This window comes from Amphiprion ocellaris, chromosome 22 (assembly GCF_022539595.1).
Source record: "Amphiprion ocellaris isolate individual 3 ecotype Okinawa chromosome 22, ASM2253959v1, whole genome shotgun sequence".
NCBI classification, from domain to species: Eukaryota; Metazoa; Chordata; class Actinopteri; family Pomacentridae; genus Amphiprion; species Amphiprion ocellaris.
The window spans coordinates 20,205,923-20,233,702 of record NC_072787.1 but is presented as its reverse complement, the minus strand read 5'-3'; the positions used below and the strand labels follow the sequence as shown (position 1 = coordinate 20,233,702).

At 37.3% G+C, this 27,780-nt stretch overlaps 3 protein-coding genes and 1 long non-coding RNA gene across 9 annotated transcripts in view; 3 read left to right on the top strand and 1 right to left on the bottom strand.

Annotated features, from left to right (window-relative positions):
• Nucleotides 1-9,030, top strand: part of tmem108 (transmembrane protein 108) — a 61,887-nt gene extending 52,857 nt beyond the window's left edge. For 4 of the 5 annotated variants that reach the window (XM_035944864.2, XM_055007151.1, XM_055007152.1 and 1 more), the window contains 3 exons: nucleotides 205-1,464; nucleotides 3,442-3,593; nucleotides 6,153-9,030. In XM_035944864.2, the coding sequence (XP_035800757.2) occupies nucleotides 205-1,464; nucleotides 3,442-3,593; nucleotides 6,153-6,269 (1,529 nt within the window). In that variant the 3' untranslated portion in view covers nucleotides 6,270-9,030. Of the gene's footprint in view, nucleotides 1-204; nucleotides 1,465-3,441; nucleotides 3,594-5,488; nucleotides 5,541-6,152 lie in introns of all 5 variants that reach the window. The other variant, XM_035944867.2, reaches the window with a different exon arrangement.
• A 2,482-nt stretch (nucleotides 9,031-11,512) lies between these two features.
• cdv3 (carnitine deficiency-associated gene expressed in ventricle 3) lies at nucleotides 11,513-16,896 on the top strand. Of its 2 annotated transcripts, none has more exons than XM_023263101.3 (5): nucleotides 11,513-11,947; nucleotides 12,650-12,723; nucleotides 14,053-14,186; nucleotides 14,815-14,977; nucleotides 15,062-16,896. In XM_023263101.3, the coding sequence occupies exons 1-5, from the start codon at nucleotides 11,762-11,764 to the stop codon at nucleotides 15,186-15,188; spliced, it is 684 nt and encodes a 227-aa protein (XP_023118869.1). In that variant the 5' UTR covers nucleotides 11,513-11,761; the 3' UTR covers nucleotides 15,189-16,896. The 2 variants fall into 2 exon arrangements, with proteins under 2 accessions (XP_023118869.1, XP_023118867.1); XM_023263099.3 differs by having other exon boundaries at nucleotides 12,647-12,723.
• A 112-nt stretch (nucleotides 16,897-17,008) lies between these two features.
• On the bottom strand, nucleotides 17,009-20,558 carry LOC111563839 (uncharacterized). Its single transcript, XR_002745711.3, has 4 exons — nucleotides 20,454-20,558; nucleotides 19,870-19,923; nucleotides 17,283-17,352; nucleotides 17,009-17,139 (listed from the first exon to the last, which is right to left on the bottom strand). It is a non-coding gene; the product is annotated as an uncharacterized LOC111563839 (long non-coding RNA).
• Nucleotides 20,559-25,219: 4,661 nt separating this feature from the next.
• Nucleotides 25,220-27,171, top strand: kif9 (kinesin family member 9). Its single transcript, XM_023263111.2, is given in 7 exon segments — nucleotides 25,220-25,225; nucleotides 25,454-25,684; nucleotides 25,854-25,937; nucleotides 26,039-26,131; nucleotides 26,263-26,322; nucleotides 26,324-26,411; nucleotides 26,838-27,171. Coding segments are annotated over 7 exon segments (729 nt in total). The 3' UTR covers nucleotides 27,005-27,171.
• Nucleotides 27,172-27,780: the final 609 nt, after the last annotated feature.

The window sequence follows — 27,780 nt, the reverse complement described above, 5'->3', positions numbered from 1 at the left end:
CCACCAAAAAATGTTCAAAGATTTCCCAAAAATGTTGAAAATGTGGACATCAGAAGTTTCACTGTGAAAATATATTTTTTTTCCCACATTTTCAAACTTTAAAACGGGTCAATTTTGACCCGCAGGACGACACAGCGGTTAAGCTAAGTGGGTTTTCTGTATTATCTTGTGCTAATATTCAGCTTTCTCTCAATTTTTCTGCAGGTGTTCTAGCATTCCTAGCACTGCCAGTAGGCCTGGTGTCATCAGCACAGGAGCTGTACCTCAGCCAGACGTCCCAGGACTCTGTCTCCATGGCAGCCACCCACAACATCCCCCTGTCTCCCCCGAAACCTCCCCGACTGGAATGGCATCAGGAAGGCTCCAGTAGCGGAGAGTGGTCATCCAAAAGCACGCAGCCCGCAAACATCATCCCTCCTACTGCTGCCGTCCCTCCTTTAGCTTCGCTTCGTACCACCCAGACTTCCAGCCGCGAGGATCCTCCCGTCTACGACACGAATACTGTCACCCCAAACACTGTGAGCACTGACAGCCGTGTGAATCTGCCCGACTCTGATACTGTAAACCAAGGCCTCATGCACAAACCGGTCAGGGTACCTCAAGTCCATAACCCAGTTATTGTCAGCACTAACCAGGCCAGCAGCAGGAGCCCTAAATTTTCCAGCACAGCGATCCCAAATATAGATGTGGAATCTGCTGTGAGAGGGGCTCCAAACCCCCTCGCGTCCAGCTCTGGATCAGACAGAGGGGATACACTCGATGCACACCACTTAGGGCCTCAGAAGCTGAGTGTAGAGGAACCTGTTGACCCCAGTCTGCAGCCTTCCTCCCTCTCCTCTTCCTCAGTGGACGCCGATGCTGCACGAGGCCTGAAACTCAGGGAGCACGCTGCAGGAACCCATGAGCGGGTCGCCCACCACACCATCACCCAGCGGGAGGTGCACGGAGTGAACGAAAACCCCACCGATGAGCTAACGTTGGAGCCACAGGGAGTATCTGCGGGTCCGATTGAGAGTCCACTAGAGAACCTAACCTCCACTGCGTCCACCCCGGCCCAATCCACAGAGCCGAGCCTCAAGTCACAGAACCCAACAGGCATCTCAATCAACCACACTGCAGCCAACGAGACCAGCACTGAGGAAGGTCGTGTTGTTGGAGGCAACGGCACAGACAGTCCCCCCGTGGGACACTGGATGGGGAATGTAACGGCGTTTGGAGGGTTGCTGTCTAACAGCAGCTCGGTGGAGGATTCGCCCGCTCAGGGGAACAGCTCCGAGCCCCCCTCCACCGCCAGCGGGAACTTCTTGAACAGGCAGGTACCGGCCACCACCCACGACCCCTGGACGCCCGGCAACAACTCGGGCCCCACCGTCGACTCCCCGCCTTCGCGCATGACCATCTGCCTGAGCAGGATGGACATCGTGTGGATCGTGTTGGCCATCAGCGTGCCTGTGTCCTCGTGTTGTAAGTAAAGTCAAATTATCAATTAGAAATTGTGACTCGATATAAAAGCTCAAATTCTGTCAAAAATGTTATGTGTTTTATTGTATTTATTTTACAGATTTTTTCCCATATTTTTGAAATGCGTGAAAGTATAAATAAAATTACAAACATAGATTAAAATTTACACATCTAATGTAAAATAACATTAAAAAAATTAAAAGATATTGAAAATAATAATATGTTTGTAAATTCAGCATAGCATAATTTTTTATTAATTTGACATACCTTGTTGGTTAAATGAGAGATTTCTTTTATAATTAAAAAAGTTTTCACTGCAAAGATGTTAAGTAATCGTATATAATATTTCCTAAATATTTTTTTTATTTAATAGATGAAACTATTTGTGAAATTCGAGTTTCATACTCTAAATATATGTGTAAAATGAGATATTATTAGATTAATTAATTAACAGAAAAAGATGCATTGCTCTGAAATTTTACATACATTTGTTTGTTAAATGAGAGATTTCTTTAATAATTACAGATGTTTTAACAACAAAAATGTTGAATAATGTGTTTTTATCAGTGCATAATATAATGTAAGCATTGATAATATGTCAAAAATATTTTTATTATTCCAAAAAAGTCAACAATTTAATTATTTTTTTAACCATTTACTATACAGATAATTTTAAATATTTGTAAATGCATGAAAATCTAAATAAAATTACAAAAATAGACTGAATTTACATGTCTCATGTAAAATAACATTAAAAAACTGAAACTGAGTAAACATAAAAATTTTACTTTTTTAAAAGAAAAAAATTTTTGATATTAAAAATTGCATTTGTGAATTTACCATAATTTCACAAATATTTCCTTTTAATTTTATAGATGAAACTGGTAAATTCAAATTTAATGCTGAAAATGTATTCACTAAAATTGCTAAAATTAGATTTGTTTGTTAAATCTATCTATCTATCCATCTATCCATCTATTTGCACATTTGTAGGGTTTGAGAACGTTAGATACGAAAATTAATACCTCTCTCACATCCGTGCGATTTTATATAATGCTACAGCCAGCAGACAGTTAGCGTAGCTTAGCATCAAGACTGGAAATGGGGCTAGCCTGGTTAGTAAATAACCACTACAAAATCCCAACTTATCTTTATGGACTTTCTTCTGAGGATTAAACAAACAAGGTGTCACTTAGTGAGCTTTGGAGGTGCTTTGAGCTGGAATTTGTCACCTCTGGACAGCACTTTTTCCTGTTTCATCCTAAACTAAGCAGATTGGCCAATCGATTTAGATTCATGTTTAACAGACAGATGTGAGACTGTTCTGATCTTCTCATCTAACTCTTGGAAACAAAGCAGAGGAACTTTCACTCTTGATCCAAGTAATATATATTATATTATGCATGCCGCATATCATAACTGTGTTTTACTGTAGGAGTTGGTTAGATTTTTATCTTCATTTTCAGCCTACCTGCTCTACTAGTACATTTGCCTCAGTTACTGATCTACTAAATTTCCCAGAATGCCTCTTGACAGCCCCCAGAAACCCCTCAGGGCCTAATCTTGTTGGATTAATTTGGAGACAGTAGAGTTTTTATCGAGGAGCAGGCATTGCACCTGAATCAAAGTACAGGGTTTTTTGTTTTTATTTTGCATTTTGGTCTACTTGAGAAAAAAAAGAATCTCTTCACTTATGCATTTTCAATATATTTTTGGATTCCTGAAACCTTATTCATACCATTTATTTCTAAGAGACTGACAGCTTCAAATGACTACACGACACACAACCTGCAGCCTTTTCTAACAGTATTTTAAAGTGGATTTTCTACCTTTTCAAGCACAGTTTATTCCAACAGTGGCTTGCTGTCCTGAAACATGACAGCCTCCACCTGAGCAGCTAGTGTGGGAGCTTTCAGAGGCGTTTTGAAGCTATTCCAGCTTCTTTCGCTAACCCCCTTTCTCCTGTGCTGCCTGCTGTAGCCGTGCTGTTGACTGTGTGCTGCATGAGGAGGAAGAAAAAGTCGTCAAGTCAGGAGAACAACCTCAGTTACTGGAACAACGCCATCACCATGGACTACTTCAGCCGGCACGCTGTGGAGCTGCCCAGAGAGATCCACACTCTGGAGAGTGAGGTACAAACTACTGACACGCCACCACTACGGCTCTATTACTGTTTGGCACGACGCACTCTAAAGCAGTTAGGACATTTACTTGATGTTTCACGATCAGTCAGCAAAATGCTTTTAATGAGTATGGAAACAACAAGAGGATCCATGTCCAATCTGCCCTGTCAGCAAGCCCTGAGGTCTGCTGAGGCGCTTGAGCGTGACGCTGTGTTACTGCGATTTATGGGGACGCTGTCTGGAACAAGCAAAGAGAGGTTTTTACCCTGCAGGGAATCTGTGAAAGCACCGATTCCTAGACGGTTTTTCACTTTGAATATTATTAGAATATCTCAGATTCAAATTTGGAGAACGGCAGCAACTAAATCTAGGATAATGTGCCGATACATTATGGGGTTGATGTGTCTTTTTTAATAAATCTTGAGATAACTTGTCATAAATGCGCTCCCTTAAGGGTGTCTAGATGCAAAAATGCATACAATACTGCAAAAACTCTGTCATTTTTGGATCGTATTAGATTGTAAACTAACAAAATTTTTCATAATACTTTGACTGATGACTTTATTTAAGTGTCCTACACCAAATGACACCTATAGCATCAGCGATATATGCACTAAAATACTAAAAAAACTGTTTTAAAAAGCTGCATTTAACAATTAGAATGTATTTTAAAGGATCAAGGGTATGTTGGTATTCTTGCTAAAACAAAATTACCTCAAGGCAACACAAACAAATCTAATATTAATTAATCTTTATTGTCATTACACAACGTATAATGACATTTAATTTAATTTTCCACTCGATGGCCAATAAAAACAATAAGATAAATATTTCAAAAACTGATCCATCAGCATACAGATAAAACACCTCTTTTGGGATTCCTAAACTAACTTTTCTCAAATATCAACCTTTAAAGTTTCTCTGCCTGCAACGCTTAAACCCGAATCATCCTTAAAATCACAAAAAGCACCTAAATTCTGCTCTCTAGCAGTTTCTTCATATCTTTCTATCAAGAATAAGGTGCCAGTTCTTAACCAAGCCCACAATGATGTCTGCATTTTCATAATGTCCGATTCATGTGTATCGTTGTCTATAGTTTGTCCATAGTGTTTGTTCTAGCCTTGTGGTTGTTGATGTGATGTTTTCCTCCAAACAAATTGAATTTTTCATCCAAAACTTCTAATAATTCGGCCTCATAAAGAAACTCTTTGATTCTCGGGCCACACAAATCTTTTGAACCATCAAAATTCTGCTAATTGGCAGCGTTTCTAATTATTACTTCAGAGCTTAATCCTTTAACAGACAGTTTCTCTGCTATTATTTCATCCAGTAAGGAGCTTTTGGATTGTTAAAATCATCTTATTAACTCTGTCTGATGTTATTAGGTTTTGTTATATTGTGCAGCATTGTGTCGGCCGGAAATATTCTACATTTCTTGCATGTAAATTTAGGCACATTTCCTCAAAATTCATCATGATAGATGGGTTCTATGAAAAAAATTGAACCTACTTTTATATGGTTTATGTTTTGGCAGTATTTGATTGATCAACTGGTAAAATTAAGGTTAAATGGGGTTGAGTTTGAACTCAGTTTAGCTAAAAGTTGCTTATTCTATGACCGTGAACTCTATCTGGGGACCAGAATTAGTAGCAGCTTAGTTTTTTGGTGCATTACAGCGCCATCTGTTGGAAATATTCATGCATAACAGTGGCACAGTAACTACATTACGTATTAAATCTGCAAATCCCTCCTCCCTCCACCTTACCACATCATTTTCATGTATCATTGCTTGCTCTGTTTGCATGTTTTTGCTTATTATCGTCTCTCCAGTGACCATTTCATTCTTTCCTTGCTGTTACTTCTCCGTTCAATTCGCATTCCCCTGCCGCCCGTGGGGGCATCAGGAGAGGGAAGCTGAGGTTGGATCATGTGTAGGATGCCCTTGGTGACACCCAGGTGTTGTTCTCCCTCCTGCTTTACCTGTTTCTGTAGAGCAGAAGCCTCATGCCGTAGCTTTCCCACCCCGGTGCTCTGGGAGAAATGATCACCGTAAACCTAAATGACGGCCTGCGTTAGTTCGGTTTTGATTGGATCTCACTGATGAAATGGCCTCTTTCCTGCTCTAAAACAAATCATTTTGTTTTTTGCACCTCCCTCCTCCACCTCGCTGCTGCTGACTCACCATCAACAACCATTTCGACATCAACTCCCCCCTCTCCACCTTTCCTCTATGAAGTCCCTGTGCTGCCTTCTTCTGAGTTCCCTCTACCTTTTGTTTCCCTGCTTGTGAAGCTTTTACATCTTCCCCTCCACCTCCCTTTGTATCTGTACATCTAGCTTTGTCAGATATCTTTGTTCGCCGCCTCCCTAAAAGCCCCGGGGTGCACCGAACCCATATTTTATTCCGTTGGCTTCCACACTAAACTGTCTGCTCATCGCTTGTAGAGTGACTTAGATACAGTAGACTGCAGCGTGCGCTTTAATGCCCAGCCCTGAAGCGTGAATCATGAGTTATGGCTATTGTTTAGCAGTTCTGTGCTAATTTTTCTTCCGTGTGTGCACTTGCAGGAGCATGACACCTGCCTACCCCCTAACGGAGACTACAGCGGCAGCAGCGTGGTCCTGGTCAACCCCTTCTGCCAGGAGACCCTCTTCATCAACAGGGACAAAGCTTCTGCCATATAGAGACAGAAAAAAAGGAAAAAAAAGAAAATCGCTGCTGGATTGACCTCCTTTACTCCCCCTGCTGTTGTTGTCTATTTTATATATGTGGTAAATATTCAGAGACTTTTGACTTTATACTGTATATTACAAACACAAAGAGCAACCAGAGAGAAGAGCGACGTAAACAGACACTATTTACTATGAGGATGCACCTGCATATTTTTCTGATGTACATTTTCTACAAAAAGGCTTAATTGTGATAAAAGGTTTTTATTGTCTTTATAAAAATACAGAGTATATGTGGGTTTTGTTTCATTACAGTGGCTTGATGGCGAGTGCACTGCGGATGTGGCCACATGAGAATCTGCTTTAGAGAGAGAAAAATGTGCTATGAAGACATTTAAGCTGTTCTTTGTAATTTTATTTTTCTTTTAAGATCAATCCCAAAATACTTATAGCCTGTTGAACTTGAATATAGCACCTACATAGTTGGGGGGGAAAACAGAGATGTGTTGAAAAAATGCTGTATGTGAAATCAGGGCCCGTATTTATCAAACTTCTTAGACACTATATATTTAAGAATCCTCCAAAAAGCAATTAATTTAAAGAAAACAGACATTAAAAACCTGTGTAACTCCTACGTGTAGAGCCATTGTTTATTGTTTGACCAAAAAACCATATATTTTACTCCGTGTGATGCTATTATGTAAAAAAAACATGTTAATTTTCTGCCTGGCAAGCTTTTTACTCTTAAGCTGTGACACAAACAACATATTCTGAATATATAATACATATTTTTATGATAATTCTGTTGTTTTTCCTTGTAAAATCACTTTCTAGGCAAAATTTTACATAAAAATCATAAAAACACAAACTCAACTATTAAACCGTGTATAAAAAGTAAATATTACATTATAAATAGCAGTTAGATAAGAGGAAATTGGATGGAATCTAAACAAAAAGATAAAAAAAAATGGAAAAGTAAAGAAAACCTGCTGCTGGGAGACACGAGCTACATCATAGACATTATTCAATGAGGTAAAAGTCTTTGACAAGTGCATTAAAAATGTATAGAAAATTATTCCAAACACTTGTTTTGTTGTTTTTACCCATGACAAATACAGAAAGAAGAAAGAAAGCATCGTTATGTAAAGATGTGTTCAATTTCTGTCTGTCCTTTTGTGCAGTTAAGATGTAAAATTAACTTTCTATATCCAATATATTTAGAACATATATACTTATTTTCATACTAATTCAAATTTTGCCTCATAAAGTCACTTTCTGTTGTCCACAAAAACATACTAATGCAAAATGTAACATATGAATCATAAAAACAAAAAGTCAGACATTAAAAACATGAATAAAAAATACAATTTAGACAATAAATGGGGATTCAATAATAGGAAATTGGAAGAAATCTGTACAAAAAGATAACCAGAATAGAAAAAGAAAGTAACCCTGCTGCTATTAGACAAGCTACATCCTAGAAATTATTTGTGGTCTTTTGACAAGTGCATTAAAAATGTATAGAAAATGATTCCAAACACTTTGTTGTTGTTTTTAATGCAGAAAGAAAAAAGAAAACACGGTGTAGCATCCTGTCAAATGTAAATTAAATGCTTATACATATGCATACACATTTTGCTTCAGCTGCTGTAGTCATATAGAATGTACATATGTATAAGATCTCTTTGTGATTCCAGATTATTTTTAGGTCAAATCATGTTTAATAAATAGAAAAAGTGAATTTGATTTTAAAAATTGTCTTTCAGCAATTTGATAAATACGGGCTCAGGTTTTATTGAACAGATTATTTGAGCGATTCTCAGATGTTAGTCAAATAAAAGCGACTTAAAATGGCTTTTCCCCCTCATGTGTCACCAGCTTCTCTGAAGAGGGACCACATAGATGTCTTAACTCCTTCTGTTGGCCCTTTATCTATCAGTGTGTGTGAGAACAATGCCCAGTCGGTGCATACAAATGTGCACTGAAGCGTGCGTGTGAACAGACCTGTCGCCCCCTAAACAAATATCACGGTTATTTTAAGTCGAACCAGACTTTGTATCACTTTCGGCTCGATTTTGTCTGTTTGTCTGTGTGTGTCCGTCCCCGTGTGTGCCTCTGTGTGTGTGTTTGTCACTTGTCTATATCGTGGAGTGGCTACTGGTTTTGTCCCGGAGTGAGAAAAAGAATTTCTCACCGCTGTAGGAAACAATTAGACCAACCTTGCTACTGTAAGCGTCTCCCTCCATAAACAAAAAGTGTCTGTCTGCTGAACTGCTGAATGATTGTGAGTTAGTTGTCGGACCATTATTAAGTGAGACCTTAAACCAAGAAAAGCATCGAGACAAATAATGTATGATGAATATTTACTGTGAGCACATACAGAGGCGGTTTAATCGGAAAATTTGAATGTTCTGTTGCGTTTTAGAACCTGTGGTCCTTCTGTCATCTGTTTCACTTTGCATTGCTGCAGTTTTCTTCAGTAATTGATGCTGCCTGCCTCTGGTCGTCGCTAAATTTCTGCATTGTGAGATGTTCCGAAATCACCGAGTGAAAAAAAAAGGTGACGCCGAATAACACAGTTAAACATATTGATATTTCCTGCATTGGATGCTCACAGCTGGGCTTGTTGTTTTGCACGCTCAAAAAAAAAAAAAGTGGATATTTTACAAAACGTTCAGTGGCACGGTGGAGCAGTGTTCAACATTATGTATTTTTTGTACTGTAGTATACACTGTACTTTTTACTGCTGAGCAATAAAACAAAGAAAAGACATGGATTGCTGTGTTTGCCTGATTTACTTTCTTCTGGACGGTTTTCAAGCATCGGAAATGTGTGCGTTAGACTTCATACTGTTGGTTTACTACATAACAAAGCTGTGTAAGCAAGTCTAGCCGACCACAACACATCTATTGATGCGTTAAGCTGGAATTTTCTCTTTGTGCACCAGTGCTACGACTGCTCAAATGACCGCTGGCTTTGGGAGTCTGACGTCAGTTCAATAATCTGTTTACAAGCCTGCTTTACTGCTGAGAACAGGCTTCATTTGTAGTATTACAGGTTTCTAGACCTGTTTACATCTGTGAAACATGGTGGCTCAAACGCTGGGCCACCTTTTCACATCTGTTTCAAAATCTTCATAGACGTTTAGTTGGGTCCAAATACTTTTTAAAGTAAATTAAAGTTGTGTCAATTAAAAATGTATGTATGGAAGTTAGATTTGGACAAATTAATTCAAGTAGTTTCTGGTTTACCCTCCTAACTTTTTAAAACTGTTAGCAAAAGTTTCATGGAGAGTTATCCAATCATTTTAACCTAAAATAACAAATACTTTTATAACATGTGAAACTGTCAGAATAAAACTTTTCAGTTACATTTTGTGGATATGAGGTAAGAAAGTTCCTATGGACAGCAGTGATTTTCAATACTCTAACCAGGATTTGTGATAAATTATTTACAAATACACAATAGCTACACAGCAGTAGATATATATTATCTTTTTGAAAAGCTTAATAGCTGACTTTATGTTGAACTGGTAATTTTGTGCTAAATTAGCCTGATGTAGCACTAGCAAGCTACTAGCCAGTATTCTTTGATACTCTTGCAAAGCATCACTGCTGACTGGTGATTTTTACGTCTGGATTTTAAATGTCTGCAAAAATAAAAGTTGCAGTAAAGTTGTAATCCCTTTAATTGTTGTAATTTGTCCTGGTCCAATCAAAGTAAAGTAATTGGAAACAAAGTTCATGTCCACGGTTTCACTTTTCTATTTTGCAGTTAAAGTCAGAGCAACATCGACATCTGAAAATAAATTTGTTTTATTTCACAGTAACAAGCTTGGGTTGATCAAACTGCCTTGAAAAGGGTCTTTTCAAGATTTTACATTTAGTTTTATAATAACAAAGTTTTACTCTGTCATGATTTATCTACACTGTAAACTTGTTCACTCTATCTATCTATCTATCTATCTATCTATCTATCTATCTATCTATCTATCTATCTATCTATCTATCTATCTATCTATCTATCTATCTATCTATCTATCTATCTATCTATCTATCTATCTATCTATCTATGTGTAGTTGCACATTTGTAGAGTTTGAGAAAGTTAGATCTATCTATGCACACACACACTATACTGATACGATTCCTTTTGTGATATATGTGCGCTACAAAGAACTACCTGAATGCTTGTATATTGCTAGTTGTAAAATAAAACAAAATAAAATAAAATATATAAAGCAAACTAGAACAAGTGGGCTTGATGTCTATATTAATAATATTATATTAATAGTCTGTAACTAATATTTGGATGACTCACAATAAAATATGTCAGCTGGACTTATTCTTATTTTTTCCCCCTTAATTTTAATTCATATAAATATGAATATAGTTTGTGTTCCTGCAACTGCAAGCAACCTATAATTCTTGTAGGTCAGAAAAGTATTAATAAAAGCCTAAAAAATAGTATTTTAATCATTAATGTTAGTTTTTTTTGTTAATTCAAGACATTTGAAATTGAAATTGAAAAAATATGACGGATGTAAGTTATTTTTTGCTAATATTGCGACTTATTGTATCATATGTGTAGTTGCAACTGCAAGAAAACAACAACAATAACTTTATTTATACAGCACCCTTAAGAACAGCGTTCACAAGGTGCTTTGACCTTCAAAGTATGCAAACACAGACAATCAAGCAAGACATAAGGAGACAAGGCAGAGTACTCAATTAAAATAAATTGTAAAAAGAGAGAACATATAAAATAAACAGGACATAATATAGGACAGAACACTAAAGCTAATTTAAGCTCAAAGTAAACTTCACATAAAAGCAAGTCTATAAAAGTGGGTTTTCAGAAGTGATTTAAGTGAAGTTACTGACTCTGCAAGACTTATCTCTGTAAGTCGTGGAGGCCCAAAAAATATTAATAGAAACAAAAACAAAGTGTATTTTAATCATTAAAGTTCCAGTTCTTAAATTGAAATACAAAAAATATGACTAATGAAGGTACATTTTTGCTAATATTGTGGCTTGTACGGTCTGCGCTGGTGCAACCAAAAAGAAAACCGCTGGTGGCCCGGATCTGGTAATAAAAACGTAAACTACTCGCATTTTTAATCATTACGATTTTTGATTATTTAATTTTAAGACTTTTGAAAATTAAAATACAAACACACAACTACTGTTGTTTCTTTTTTTTTTTTTTTTTTTTTTTTTTTTTTACGTCGTAGCATGTCCGGGTCGGAGCCGGGGTGTTTCCGGGTGACGGTGCAGATTTGTCAAATAGCCCGTGCATGGCATGGTTGACAGGATAGCTAACGATTCAGGCAGGGAACCAGGGTGGACATTTTTATCAACCTTTAAAAAACAAGTTAAACTGCCCCAGTTGGTAGCAGCTTCGTCTCCGCCGTTCGTTTCAGCCGCTGTCCTCACTCTCCCACCGCGGATTCTCCCGTTTGTCATTGCTCGGTTAGCTAAGTGACGCTAGTTAACGCAGCTCTTTGAAAATGGCGGATGTACCGACAGAGAAGAGCCTGGACGATTTCTTTGCCAAGCGGGATAAAAAGAAGAAGAAAGAGAAGGGAAAGGGGAAGGAGTCCGCCGCTGGGCCCACGTCGGCCGTGGTGAAAAAGACCAAGAAGGAGAAGGAAAAATCGACGAAAAACGAGAATCAGGACACACAGGTTGATAAGGTAACCGACGCTGCTCTCCTGGAACTTTTTGCCTCGTTAGCGTCTTTACCAGTTACCGGTGTCGTGTCACATTTTAATATGTACGTCTAAAAATACTCTTCATTTACTGACAGCGGCTTTTTAATACTTATACACGCATAATGTTCATTTTTGACTAGACTATTTTAACATGGAGGGGGGAAAACGCCGGTTTGTAGCTAGCATATGGCTTTCAGTGACACTTTTTTTTTTGACGGGGTACCAAATTTGACACGACACGCGTGCTTGTGTGCTTTGTTACACCCCATACTTATGTGGACCATCTAACTAAACCTCTCCCGTGTTTCTATTGCCAGATACACACACAAATGTCACTCATTTATTTAATATTTCCAACAAGGCCTAGCCGCCATTTATCACAAGGTTTTCCTGGATTATCAGAATGTGTCTTTTAAGTAACATCAAGATATGATTAGTTGAAAAAAGCTAAGTTATCTATTAGATAGGTAAAAGAATTGTCACACTTGTAGGTGCAGTTGTCTTATAATGTTGGGGCCTTGAAATCATTTATTGGCAAGAATTCCCAGAGAATATATATTTTTCCAGAGGAGAGCCTCACTAAATTGACCTTCACCAAAAACACATGCGACACTGACAGCTATAAGGATGTTATTGTAATTTTACTGTTGCGAACATTCAGTAATGCTTCCGTCTGCCCAGGAGGACGAGGAATGGAAAGAGTTTGAGCAGAAAGAAGTGGACTACAGTGGGCTGCGGCTCCAAGCTTTACAGATAAGGTGAGAATAAAATGTGTTTTCTAGTCACTTGCGTTTTAGTTTTGGTGCCTTCCGGTTAGTGCCAGTAAAAGAAATGATTTTACAAATTCTTATACTATGCTTCAGCGGCATTTGCGAAGATAAAAACCTCTTGAGGATGGTTTTTATGCCATTGTGCATAAGCTGTGGGGCCTATTCAGGGTTCAATATTACAACTTGAGCTGCATTAATAAATAAATGAATAGATTAGTTGCTAACTGATGAATTAATTGCCATCTCTTTCTATAATCAGTCCATCTGAGGAAATCAAAGTTTAAATTTCAGCCAGATAGATCTGAACTTTTTCTGGTTTCTTTACTGCTCTATGACAGTAAACTAAATATCTTATGGACATGCAGCAAAAAATACATTTTAGCTTATCATCTTGGGTTTTAGGAAACACTCAACAATATTTCTCAACATATTCTAACATTTGATAGACCAAACAACTAACAAAATAAGTGAGAAAATAGTCAACATACAGAAATGAAAATAAGTATTTGGTGCAGCCCTAAATACAGTTAACTCTAAATACAGTTAACACAGCTCCAAGTCAGATTTTGATAATAAGGGAATTTAAAGCAAGTCTAAGTTGATTCCTAATATATAACTTAAATCACAAATTGAGGGTAAACTTGTTTGCAGAAAATGATTTAACTTTTTTAGGCATAAAATGTTAAAAACTGTTGTCATTATCATGATTATTTATCTTTCTAATAGGTTCTGTCATCATTTTTTTGTGCAAAATGCAAATAATACGAACACTTCCATGTTATATCAGATATAATCAGTTATTAAAACAACTTGTCTGTCAGAAATTTGTAAAAAAAACAAAGATTAAATTCCTACTGCAAATGTTGCACAGACAAACAAATGCCGAACATATTATTTGGCCACCAACTCAAAATTCCAAAGCAGTTGTGGTGAATGCTGCCATTCAGATGTATTTGAACAACACTAAATGATGTATAGATTAGGTTTGAATCCTAACAAAAGTCAATACCAAATCAAAGAAGTGGATTTGTTGTGTAGGTACCTTGAACTGATGCGTATACATTTGGTTATTTCTACCTACATGAATATACTGAGACAAAAAGGACATTCTTTGAAAGAAAATAGGAGAAAAGGGTTTAAAAAAATCCATCTTTCAAGCTGTCAGACGGAACACATAAGCTCCTAACCTTCATAACAAGGTCGACTGTGATGTAGCTGATTATATCCACCGCCTCAAAATGTTCCCTGTTCTGTCCGGAGGCACCGGAGCAGCTCAGCATATGTTCACTTCCTCACCTGCCTTCTGCTTGTTCGCAGTGACGAGAAAGAGGAAGAGGAGTATGAGAAGGAGGAGGTTGGGGAGGATGGAGAGATCATTCTGGTCAGCGGAGACAAAGTGTCTGGTCCCTGGAACAAGTCTGGTGCTGCACCACCTCCTGCTGCACCCGTGGGTGAGTAAACCATCCTTAGTTGCTCTGTAACCTGTCAAAAAATTCATACAAGAACACTGTATATGAATTTTGTACAGTATTAATTCAAATAAAGCTAGTTTGATTAGTCCTGGTAACAAAAATAACAAAAGTTGAATTATTATTACATTTAAATTCCATTCCTTATTATTATTATTTTTTTTTTTTTACATTTCAGATTAACTATAGGTCTTTGTGGGGTTGGGTATATTTTATCTGAAATTAAATTCTGTGTTAGGACTACTGTGTTACTGTATTTGTTGGGTTATTACTGTGTTATTATGAGTCATTGCCAAGCTGTAATGTTTTTGTGTTTCGTGTTACAGTTTAATCTGTTAATGTGTATGTAAAGAGAAAAGGATCTATTTTTGCACTATTGGTAATGAAAGATACTTTTTTTCTTTACTTATAAAAAATACTCTTGATAGCTTTTCACCTCTGTCATTTAAATTATGTTTTATATCCTAGATAATTACTTATTTGTACGGTATTTTAGGATTATGGAAGTGCACAAAGAGCATTTTAAAATGTTTTGTGTTTTATCATAAAACAATCACGTACATAACCTAAAGCAGTTTAACCAAATTAAAAATGTTTTCTCTTGCTACAGAGGATGTAGAGGTGCCCGAGTCGAAGCCCGCTGGTGTCTATCGCCCACCAGGAGCTCGACTGTCCACCACCAGACGAGGCCCCAGCCAGGGCCCTCCTGAGATCTTCAGCGACGCACAGTTCCCCTCTCTACTCGCCACCGCCAAGCATGTTGAGACGCGCAAGTGAGTCGAGTTCAAGTGAGATTAGTTTGCGAGTATCATGTGTTGCTGCTGTTTGACTAATGCAATCTGTGTTCGTTGCTTCAGGGACAGAGAAATGGAGAAGACCTTTGAGGTTGTGAAACACAGGAACCGTGGTAGGGAGGAGACAGGCGGCGCTTCTATGCAGCACTTGCAGCTCGACAACCAGTACGCCATCCTGGGGGATAAGTAGAGCCGCTTCCCTCCGTCCTCCGGCCCCTCCAGCATGGTCCTGCCCGGCCCCTTGAAGGAAGCTGAACTCCAGCTGTGTGGACTGCAGTCCCGACAGCTCACGCTGCCACCATCACCACACTGGTTACTTACACAAACACACAGCCCCATAAATACGCAAACCGACACACAACAGTACCACTGCAGCACATACAGTGACACTCCCTTTAAATAGATCAGACTTTTACATTCATTTGGTTGGCAAAACTGCATCAAGGACTGCATCTGAAGGGGCTGATGAGAGAGGGAATGATCGAAACGGAATTAGCAAAATACACCCAAACGTACGACACTGCAGCAGCAACAAAAGGCGATGTAGTTGTCCTTTGTGGATTATACTCAGAGCAGCAGTTGTGTGGCGCAACTTCTCTCTGGACTTCAACTTGCTTTGATAAAGCCACAGAGGATCGAAGATGACTTTAGGCAAGATGATTTTACAAACTTCTGTGAAAATATCTATTTTTTTGCAAGATGGTTATAACCCAATCGCACATGGTTATTTTGAGGTGTGTTTTTGAGTTGCGTTTGGGGCTTCGGGAGTGGGGATACTACCTCAGCAGCATAGCTGGTGGTGACCATATGGACTGAGTTTGTTTTCGCTGTGGTGGTGAAGGGGGCAAACACCAACCCCCACCCCTCCTCATACAAGTTGGCCATCAGGCTCTTTGATTTAGAAACTTGAAGCTTTGTTTTTTTTCCATTCATGATGATGATGATGACACTCTGCAAAGATTTATGGACAAGAAGAGATAGGTTGTGGTCCTCATTTAGAATTTCTATATAAAGTGGCCTTACTGATAGAGAAAAACTGCATTGTCATCTAAAGAGACCTTTGCTTGTTGTCTTGCGGGCTGTTGCCTGCCTCTGGATCTCACCACTTTGTGAAAAAAAAAAAAAAACTCTTCTGTTCAAGAATGTAGTGCTGTTGTAGTTTGCCTGATGATTACAACTACTAACTGTCTTTCATATCTGCTATTTGATTTTGCTGCCCTTACTTTTCTCTTTAAACATCAGAAAAAGAGTAATTAAAGCTTGGTTCTAATCTGAAACCCTTCCCTTGACAACCAACTCTTTACTGCAGTTTGACACCAGGTTGTCTCAAATATCACCGTGTCAAGAAAATGATGGAAAACCACTTTATATGCAAATTTGTTGAGGTTGTTTGCCCATGTTGAGTTCACAACTTTAATAGTTTGTTGTAAAGTGGTACATTTCAACCTCCAGTTTTAAGACTCTTCTTTTTAACAAGGCTTTTCCTCATAGGTAATCCCACTGTCTCAGTATCATGCATACAACCCCTAAACCAACAGAACTACCCAATTAAAATCCAATGGGTTTTTACTACAAGCATAGTTTTGAAAGGTCAAGAAAAACTGAATTTATGTTCTGTGTATGTTCCATAAAATATGTCAGGAGGCATTGATCCCTGCTCGGACACTTTGGATGAAATTAGAGAATATTTGTGATGAAAAGAAAAGAGCCTAACCCCAGAAATAAGGTGGTCATTGTGATTTTTGTCTATCTGAATCTTTAAAGTTGAAAATTGGGTTTTCTTTCCTCAGAAAAGCTATTGTCCATTTGTAAACTTAAGGCTTGTATGGTCCTGTTATCCCTCCTACAACGCTTAAATCCTGTGTTGTCTCATTTTGTCCGAGTAGGTGTTTTTTTTTTTTAAAAGAAAAAACACGTGGATAAAATATCAAACGTTCCAGCTCTTGGAAAAAAAAGATAAATGACCTAATCCCAAGCATATTAACAAATAAAAGAAACTTTCTCACAACAGACTTTTCAATGTTTATTTAAAGAAGACCTTAACACCAGTGAATGATAGTCATTTGTCTTTGTCCGGATTCACGACATGCTTTCATCTGTTGAGCATCTCTGGTGCCAGTCTTCTTTCATTTAGGCTCCCCCTGAGAAGATGAGATCACCAACATATATAAAAATAAAAAAACAACTTGAAATTAATTGCTATACATTTGCTGACTCCTTTGTCTACTGTTGCCATTACTGCTATTACATATCATTAATGCTCGTTGCGGTAATAGTTTCCTACCTGGATTTCCAGCAGTTGGTTGAGGTCGAAAACCACCTTTGTGATGAAGAGTGTTCCAGTCAGCTATGTCCTATTATGCAAAAATGAAATAAAATAACAATAATTAATATTATGAAGATCTGCCTGCTGTTACTACCGCCGACCTCAGGGTGTCGCTGTCGCACATAGTAATAACAAAGCAGAGTTCGCTCCGGTTGTAAACTTGACTATAAAAACTGCTTTCAAACGGCGGGCTATCAGGCTACACAACTGATGCCTTTATCTAAAAGAAAAATATATACAAAACGAAAACAGACAGCGTTAACAGCGACAACGATGACAAAAAGACCAATTTTAAAGAGCAAGTCGAAACGAGACAACGACGCGAAACTTGACTTGGTAAGAGTTGGTCGAAATTGTGAAGCTAATTCTGAAGCTATTAGCTAACACTGCTAACGGCCGCCAAAGACAGAAAGATCTCACAGGTGGTACCGCCAGGTAAATTACATTTCACTACTTCATCCTTATGAGCGCTTGTTTGACAACTTGGAATATGTAGCTGTAAATGAATATTATACCTAATTTTCTCGTTTTAGCTTTCTTAGCCAAAGCTAGCATTTGCCCAGTTTGTGACACTTAGCAATCTGTATGTTGTTTGTCCGTTGTTTGGCCACAAAATGTTGGGGAAAAAAATTCTTTTTCAATTACTCCAGGCAGATAGCTCGACCCTGAGGACATGGGCATGTCTTGAAAATGTTCCGAGCTGCTAAATGTAAGATAGGAAATAATGTTTGGATTTCCCCATGTAAGGTTAGCTTAGGAAACACCACAGATGGAGTGATGTGGGCAAGAAACATACCTAGACCATTGCTCACAATGAGGTGGCACAGTATTGTATAAATCATTTTTCTGCAGATGAACATTTTTTGGTCGCTCATTCTTACCATTTATTTGTGCACACAAGACCAGGCCATAAAGAAGACCAATACACTTTTTTAAAACTCTCAATTGATAAGAAAACAAAAGGGGAAAAAAGTGATGATTGTTAAAGTTATACTTTTTAAACTGATGGGTAAAAAGGTCATAAGATATATAATATTTAAAATTACATAAGGGTCATTCCACCTCTATTCGCCACGTCTGACCATCTTCAATCGGACAGCTTTTTTTAAACATTTCTAAATACTGATTGAGTTGACAATGTGTGGAATCTGGGTTCATAATTAACATCAATTTCTGATTCCTAAAGAGGGGTGGTGTCATGTCAGCTTTTGGGTTCTTTTCTTTGCGCCAATCTGTGAAGCAATGCTTGAAGTGATATAACTTGAGAAGTAATGTAGCTAGAGTCCTGAAATTTTGCAGGCTCACTCACATATACATATGATTTTATGCATGCCAGTGCGGCATGCTTTGTGAGAAATTAAAATTGCATTCATTGCATTTATGGTCAGTATTAGGACAATCATAGTGCAGGTATCATAGTTAAAACCGCTCTGATCGTGGTCCCAACTGGAAGAATTATACGTTTTTGTTACTGGGCTCGAAGAAAAATTGTGGTTTTCCAACTCATGGTCCTTCAAACAATTATCTGAAAAGTGATACCATAAGCAGTTTAGTCCAGTTTACATGTTTTACTTAGTTACATACGTATGCACAGAAAAAATATCAGGTAATATCAAGTTTTATCCCTATAGCCTTTAAGAGTCTACAACACACAAAATCCACAGCTAGGCTTAAAATCATGCAATTTTTAACTAATAAAACATGTACAAACAGATTCTGTATTTGCATGTTATAAAAGTTGCATTTTCCTACTGTCTGTAGACTTTCCAGTGACAACTACAAGATTAGTGTTTACATTTTTGCTGTTGTCAGAACTGTTTGGTTGTATGGGACTGAATGGGGGTGGTTGTAATATTAAAGTGAGTCTGTATGGGAACAACAGCCATAGAGAAATGGTTCCGTACAAGAATTCTTCCAGAAAAATGGCAGTTCCTGGTTGTAATTCCATTTTTATGAGTACATGCATAGCTCTCAAACGGGCATCACGGCCTACATGCTGTGGACAGACTTTAGTATTTGGGTGTCGTGGACACCCCTGGTCACCCTTTGGTTCTGCTCCTGAGAGTATTACAGCTAATGTGTAGTTACTTTTTTGCTGACAATATTCAAATCCAATACGAACAGTTTTCTATAACGTTTAGGTCATGGAATATTTTCAAGTTCTCAAGAAGATATTTATCGGTTTGTGGATTTAAGTTACTTAGCAGGCTTGCTCATATACAAGGCTTTACAGCAAAAAAAAGTCTGCATTAAATTTTGTCAGTTTTATTAATGTAGCAATTTTCAAAAACAAATTATAAAATGTGACAACAAGAAAAATGTAGATACTAGTGTAGATTCCACAAAAAACAAGATATAAACACCAACGTCATACAAAGCATGGATTTTTAAGATGCTTTTTTTAAATGTACATGTCATCTTAATGGTGCTATGTGGTGCCAGTACTTTATACATTTAAACAAGTATAATCTTTTGGACCAGGCTTGTCTTATGAATTTATTTTAAAAAATACGAAATTTTCTGCTGCCACTTTTTTGTTACCTACATGCGATGTGGGGCTTTTCTGGATGTGAAGCGGCGCTGTGCCTCCTTCATGCAACTGAAATTGAAAGGGATAACACTTAAATTAAAAAATATAGATTCCTAAACAATGTTACAACATTGAATGTTTGTATTTAATCATTTCAACAGTTTGTCCACCCCGGTGCTGGAAGGTCATTGACATTAGAGTTCAAACAAAGCAGCAAAATAATTAATCAGTAATCTACACAGAGACAGCAGCAGTATGATGCGTGCTCCTGATGATTCTTAGAAAAAATACATGAAAAAACAAATGTACAATGAAAGTCAAACTATTGTTTAAATCTGGATTTGTATCAGCGGTATCTCTTTAACACTACTGTAACTTAAGCCGTAGTCCTCCTTTGGTGAATATATAACAACATTAAATAAAATCTTTCATTATAAACGCTAGGTGTCATAAATGAAATTACAGAAATGTTCAATTTTGCAAAGCAAGAATCAAAATGTAGTGTGGTTAGGATACTACAGACACTTCCAGAGTAAAACCAATTGCAGCTGATTATCTGTGAAGATTGAAAATCCATCAATAGTAGGACACCGTCTTACCGACGCTGCGAGAATGAATCCCACCAAACAGAGTAGAGTTAGCCCTCTCATCTTGGTGTAAATGTTCCTCCAGTCTGCGCATACTCTTGTTTTATAATGCCTTTCGTAGGCGGAGTCTGTTAGATGTTTGCACTGCTTCAGTTTTAGTTTAATATCAAAGTCCCACTTGGTGCTAACTGCTTACCCTCACAAAGATTGCTGATTTTTAGGTGTTGACTGCTTCTAATTTTCAAGATTTATTTTGCTGATTTTTTTTTTGCCATTGGAAGTGTATGGAATTACAATATCAATAAAAACTTTTTAACCCTAATCTGTACCCACAAGTGTAAGAAGAAATATAGCGTGTTTCTATTCCAAAACTATTATTTTATATAAAATGAAATATTTTACAGAACCAAGACAATGATGTCATCAAACAACTTTAAATGCATGTTTTGTTATATTATGTTAAACATTATAATATTATATTTAACTATAGTTTTGACTTTGACTAGATCATTTAAGGCACTTATCCTATTGGTTAAGGCCTTTGCTGCATTTCCTACCCCTTTCTCTTTCCTTATCTTTTCATGTCTGTCTCTATTCTGGCAAAATGCACTAAAATATAAATATATACATTTCTGTTCTTTCCATTACGAATGTCAGGAAAACACTGATTCTTGTAGGGAGAGTAGAAATAAGTAATGTAGTACTGTAGCTCATGCCTTTTTTTTCTTCGATTAACTCATTATTTGGCTTGTCTAGTTGGAAAATAGTGAAGAATGACCATCATAATGACTCAACATCCATGGTGAAAATCTTTGTTTTGTTGGCAAAAACCCAAAAGTATTCAGTTTATTGTCGCATATTTCAACATAAAACTGCAAGTCCACACATTTGAGAACTTTAGCTCTATTGCAACGAAAAAAGAAGACTAAACAAACGCAACAAAATGACTCCTGTGAATGATGTCATGTATTGATTTTCTTGGGTACTTGTACAAAGTGTCTTTCCAGTCAGAGATATTTTGCACTTTATTTAGTGTAAAATTTAGGCTGGGATGTTGATTATATTGTTGCAATGTCTACTAATGGCCTGCTACCTGCTGTCCTTTTTGTAAGTGTCATTCATTGTTGACAGCACTAGGCTGATTTTCAAAATTGTTTGTTGATTGTTAACTAATTCCATAAATGCAAAAACCAGCAAAGCATTATTTGCATTCAGCACCTGACTCATTTTATCACTGTTGAAACGTAAATTGCCAAATGCTCAGTTATTTTCTACAGCAGATAGGCGTTGCCATTTTGAACAAATGTTACTGGTTTGGAGTAATGTGGAGTAAAGAGGACATTTGCTGGAGGCTGTTTTATTGTTTTCACCTGTAGATTAAAACAATTTATCTTATTGTTGTTTTTTTACAGCAGGGTGATGGTGAATGTAAACCTGAGTCAAAATGCACCACAATGCTGGTGGTCATGTTAGTGAAGGAACAGGTCACCAAGTGCAACAGTGTGGTTTTACCGATATACTGTATCTTTGGTGGATGACAGTAGAACTCTGTGACTCAAGGTAATAGCATGTATCAGACTTTAAATTCACAGAAAAAACCTTTGTTTTAGTATGCTCAAATGATTGTTCCTTGTACTTTTAATTAATGTTTTCCCTTCTGTTGTCAGAGTTGGTGTTCATTGGGTCAAATTGGGAATGAAATATTAAAACTGAACTCACCTCTTCGAAGTTGGTCCACATCAGCTAAATTAGGAAATGAGACAGAAATTTCACACAATAGTTTCAAATGAAATGTTTATTGAGGAGAAGAAGCATAACAGGATGAAGAAATCCCCTGCTGGTTCCTCATTCTGATGGCTGTACTCAGTTAGGACTTCATATGTGTTTGGATCTGTTGAGTTGAACCCTCTGCTGTGTCATTTTCACTCTTCTGTATTCCCCTGGATGATGAATTGAGTAATATTAGATTAAAAAAAAGATTTTTAGTTAATTGTCACACTTTCTTTTGAAAACATGCACAAAGATAGTGATTTTCTTTCCTAGTTTTTCAGATTGACAAATCATTGACTTTGATAACATCAGGTGAAGAATATATATTGGGATTATCTTTGTAATTTGTTGTCTTTAAGTCTTGAACATTTTCTTACCTGTGTGTCCTCTTTGTCAGCAGGTTTTGGTGCAAACCCAAAAGAATTTTCAATTGGCCGCACTACACCATTCCACTGACAAAGAAAAATAGTCATCAGCATTTTAAAGTGATGTAAGTCCTTTGACAAATGAATCTTCACATTCTTATATGTTGACATTTGTTGTCCTTATGTGTTAAAGAATTTCTTACCTGTGTGTCCTCATTGTCAACAGTTTTTGGAGCAAATCCAGCAGAATTTTCAACTGGAATCACAGTACCATTCTACTGATGGGGAAAAACAGTTATCAGCATTTTAAAGTGATGTAAGTCCTTTGACAAATGAATCTTCACATTCTTATGTGTTGACATTTGTTGTCCTTATGTGTTAATCTGCTCTCTCCTTTGTGTTAACATTTTAGTCTCACCTCTGTTGAAAAGTTCCTTATTCATTGCTTTACTTTTCTGAAAGTTTAGAGTACCTGTCTCTACAAGCTCAATTTTTGTCCTTTGCTCTGGAACCTAAAATAGGAGGGCATTGCACTTAATTAGGAAAATATATCCATATTTACTCTGATCCAATTTTTGATGCAGTGTGTTTGCTTATTCCTGCAAGGCTGTCGACTTTGGACTATCTAACCAAACAAACCTCTTTGCTCCTCTGCAGCAGCCTTTAGCTTTATTTGGATTGGAAAACAAGTTTCAAGTAAACATGTCAAACCTTCCACCATCCCCAAAAACTTTGCAAACTCAAATAGTGAAATTATTTTCTTGAACAAAGTTATTGTTAAGCCCCTTCTTCTTTTCCATTGAGCTTGTAATCCATGTTTGTGGCTTAAAATTACATTGACAAATGAATGAACTTAGTGTGAAAACATTCTAGTGTGTGTTTAGAGCGTTGAGCTGCTGCATCTGTGCACGGTGCCATCTTGTCTTGTCAAAAATAGTATCCATTAACATTGGATTTCAAATAAAGCAGCTAATGACCAATAAATTTAGTAATGTAATGATGGTGTAGGTTTCTATAAAACTATAAAAATAAATTTCTACTTGTTTTACATCAGAATAAGATTAAAATAAGGTACTGAAATTGGTTCATAAGCAAAGAAAAGTTGTAATACCTGAAATTTTCTTCTCATGCTACCAGAAAACTCCATCATATATTAATCATTAATTTATAAAACTTAGGCGTACCCACCTCTGCATGGTCCAGTTCTTTGCTTGGCAGTGTTACCTACAATAGAAGGTCATGGTGAGTTAGTAATCCAATTTTGGTAATGGTCTGTTTGTTTATTCCTGCAAGGTCGTCGACTTTGGACTTCAAATAGAGCAGCAAAAGAATCAACAAAATAACCTCTTCCTTAGAAATGGCAGCAATATGAAACATTCCACTTTGAAATTGAAAATTGCATCGTAAAATGATTTTTTTTTTGTATTGTTTAATGTTTGCTTCTCACATCAGAAATCTCATAAACTGCGAAAGAACTGAGCATTGAGACCACTTGTGGTCACTTACTATATTTACATAACAGATAATATCGGCAGATCTTTATTAACAGACGTAAACTTACTACTTTTAAAATGTTAACAGGAGTCCTAAAAATTGAAATACACATTATACTAAATGTATGAGCAGAGAAGTTTCATCTACACAAATGAAACTTTTCACCATTACAAATAACATTCAGCACACACACACAAAATGGCTTTGTCAAACAAAGACTGCAGTACATACCGTTGATGAGTTGGTTGTTGTGTTAAAGCCATGGATATTATCCATCAAGAATATAACTCCTTTTTTATCCTGCAAATTGAATTTAAAAAATCATTGATATTAGTCCGACGGAATTACAGTGTTTGCTTTGTATCCAGTATTCATCAAATCTTGTAAAGGTTATTTCAAATGTGCCAGTTAAATTATCAATACATGTAGCAGCATTACAGATGCTGTAGGCCGATACTGAGTTTTCTTTTTTTAATGATTCTTTTAAAAAATGTAAATAAGAAACAAAATAAAACAATCTATATTTAGTTGACATTTTTATAGTATTAAAATGAAAGCAAATAAAGGATGTAATAATTAAAACTGAATGGTCACATTATACTCATTAAATACGTCATGTGTGAAAATCACATATTGATGTGATTTTAGTAATTCAATTTTGGAAGCTTGCAAAACTTACATTTGTTTTCTTTACAAATTTTGATTTGAAATATTCCACAGCTTGAAAACTTACACTGGAAATGTCAGAGAAAAAAAATTTAAACCACATAAAGTGCTATATAAAAATATTTCAGAGCTTCTTGGTTGGTAGAAGTTAAAGATTCAATTAATTTTAAATGAGGATCATTCATTTTGTCATTAAAAGCAAATTTAACCAAAAAAAGTGCAACAAATTAATAAGTAAAGAACAGTAGCAGTTGGTCTTGTTAAGCAGTTGAACTTATTTGTCTTTACCGATATGTCAACTGTAGCTGGTTTTGGTTTCGCTACCACAACAGTTCCAAACAGCAAGAGTAGTATAATTCCTCTCATCTTGAAAATGAATTGTCCTCCTGTTTGCTCACACATCTGCTTTGTAGTATGTGTGTCAGGAGGTGGAGTTTGAGGTCCTTGTGTCATTGTAGATTGATATCGAAGTCCAAGCCAGACATGCATGTAAACCGGGGAAAGGTCTCCCCTTAAGAACTATGTTGATTCTCTTTTAAAATGTTTTTTTTTCATTGTAAATGAAATATGTTCACCAGAAGTATACTTAAGGGTACAAATTTAGTGTACAGTTAAATCATACCAGACTGCAGCTTTGTTGTCATAAAAACTTAATGTGAAATCTTGAAAAAGGACATCTTACCCATATGTAATCTTTATATTTAATGTGGTATTCAGGTGTTTCAGGAGATGAAGAAGAGAAGTGAGCACGCCTTCTCAGTCCACCTGACCTACTTGGAGATCTACAATGAAACCCTGGTGGACCTTTTGTCATCGCCGCAGGTCTCACCTCAGCTGTCTCCTCGAGCCATGGTGGTGATGGAGGAGCCGGGCAGGGGGCTTTTCATCAGGGGTCTATCTCGTCATCCTGTTCACAGCAAGGATGAGGCCCTCAACCTTCTGTTTGAAGTGATTAGTATGGGATTTAAACCTATAAAACTGTCCAACTTGAAGGAATAATTTAAACTCGTCATAACCATACCCACCACTTCCTCCACGTTTACTTTACAAGCAGAACCAGTTTTGGTCCGAGATGCTAGTGCTCTAGTGTTACATCAGCTTTTCTTTCTTTACCCAGGCTGAGATGAATTGCATTACTGGATCTCATACCCTGAACAGGAAGTCCTCCAGGTCGCACTGTATATTAACTGTGTATATTGAGGTATTGAACCAGTATTTTCTATGTTTTACTGCACAGTTTACTGTAGTCTTGATGCCCAACACCAAGATAGAAGAAGGTGAAAATATTTTTGTCTATCACAGTCTCACTCCAGGACTTTGTCTGATGCCAGGTACATGACTTCCAAGCTGAATCTGGTGGATTTGGCTGGGTCTGAGAGGCTGGTAAAGACTGGGGTGAGTTGAAAAATATACACTTACTTGACCAACTGAAAAATGTTATGTTTTGATCTTCAAAGTGAGACAAGACGATTGTCATATCACTAAACCTTATGCCCATGTCATGTACTACCTTCCCGTTCTTCCAGTCAGAGGGTCAGATGTTGAAGGAGGCTATGTACATCAACAAGTCTTTGTCAATCCTGGAGAAGGGCCATTTTGGCTCTAGCGAACCAATGCAGAGACCACATTCCTTTCAGACAAACTAAACTCACACATGCCCTCAAAGACTCACTAGGTAAGACTGTGTTTCCCTTGGTTTTAGACAGTGCAGTCATATGAAATTTGGTCGCAGGGGCTGGTTGCTGTGGCAGGCCTCCAGACTAACTTTTCCACCGGTAGCACTGGTGCTACCAGCTTTCCTGGTTGGTCACACCAACATATGATATGGTCCACCCCCTTGTTTTGGTTCAGCATTGCCACAGCTATTTATCAACCATGCATGCTGATGAATAGCTGTTTTTGCATAACCTAGTTATGTTGCATTGACTTTCAGTGATGCAAGACTTGATATTTGTAAAATCTGAAAAGTATTCATTTTGTCACCAGTCTTCTTTTGATATCGGTCATAACTGAGCACAAACTAAACACTTCTTGAATATCTTCTTATCGGTAGATATTACATTTTACCGATGTTCCCTAAACGCCTCACATGCTGGCAAAGGTAGAAGCTGCAATGTAGTAGCTGTGACAAGTATGGGACCAAACATTTGTTGGAAAACAGTGAAAAGAGCGTTCTACACAGATTTACCCAACTTGAAACCGGGTGATTTTTATCGGCATGCGCTGTTTTCTGTTAGCAGAGTTTTGTACAAGCAGATCTCATTTTAAATGTCAATACCACAGTCAGTCATGTTTATATAGTCAAAACTGTGATCACTGTTAAAATTTGAGCCATCAAAATGGAATGTGAGGCTGCTTTTTCTTCTTAACTGACTCAGTTGAGATCTCTCTGCCTGCACCTGAACACTTTTCCCAGCAGGTGTGTCATACCTCTCCCTCTCCTCCAGCCTCCTCTCTCCTCACTATTTAAAAAAAATAAATCAGAATCGGTTGTAGATCATTTCGTCATTGGATCATGGTAACAGTGAAATTTACTGTTTTACATGTCAAGCATGGAGAAGCTGAGTCAATATGGAAGAAATAGTGCTATTTCAACCACACTAACTTGTGCAGTGGCTACCTGTACAAACAGAAGAGCCCCCAGATCAGCTAACGATCGTCATTCACTCGCACAATGCGACCACATGAAATTTCAACTCGCAGTTTTGGTCGCAGTCTGGATTGAACATGGTTATTAATACTTTCTCTGATATATTAAACTTCTGCTTTAAATTTCTCACTGCATTACATCTAATTACAGGTCACAAGTATCAGGCAGGTTCAAGCAGTGTTTGCCCAGTTCAGGCTTGCTGTGCAGTGAGTCTCTACCTTTAAATTTGCAACTTCAAAATCCTGTGTGTATTAAGACAAATTTTGGAACACATCTATTTGTAATTGGTTCGTGATTAAGGGTATTTATGTCTGTGTTTGAGCAGAGAAAAGGAGCAGAAGATAAAGACTCAGCTATGCAAAACCTGCAACGTGGTGAAGAAAGAGCAAAGTGG

Excerpts from the sequence above, each read along its gene's own strand:
- cdv3 (XM_023263099.3), top strand. The coding sequence starts at position 11,762 with ATGGCGGATGTACCGACAGAGAAGAGCCTGGACGATTTCTTTGCCAAG. Across the intron at positions 11,948-12,646 it reads AGGACACACAGGTTGATAAG|GAGGACGAGGAATGGAAAGA; the intron begins GTAACCGACGCT and ends CCGTCTGCCCAG. Across the intron at positions 14,978-15,061 it reads AAGCATGTTGAGACGCGCAA|GGACAGAGAAATGGAGAAGA; the intron begins GTGAGTCGAGTT and ends TCGTTGCTTCAG.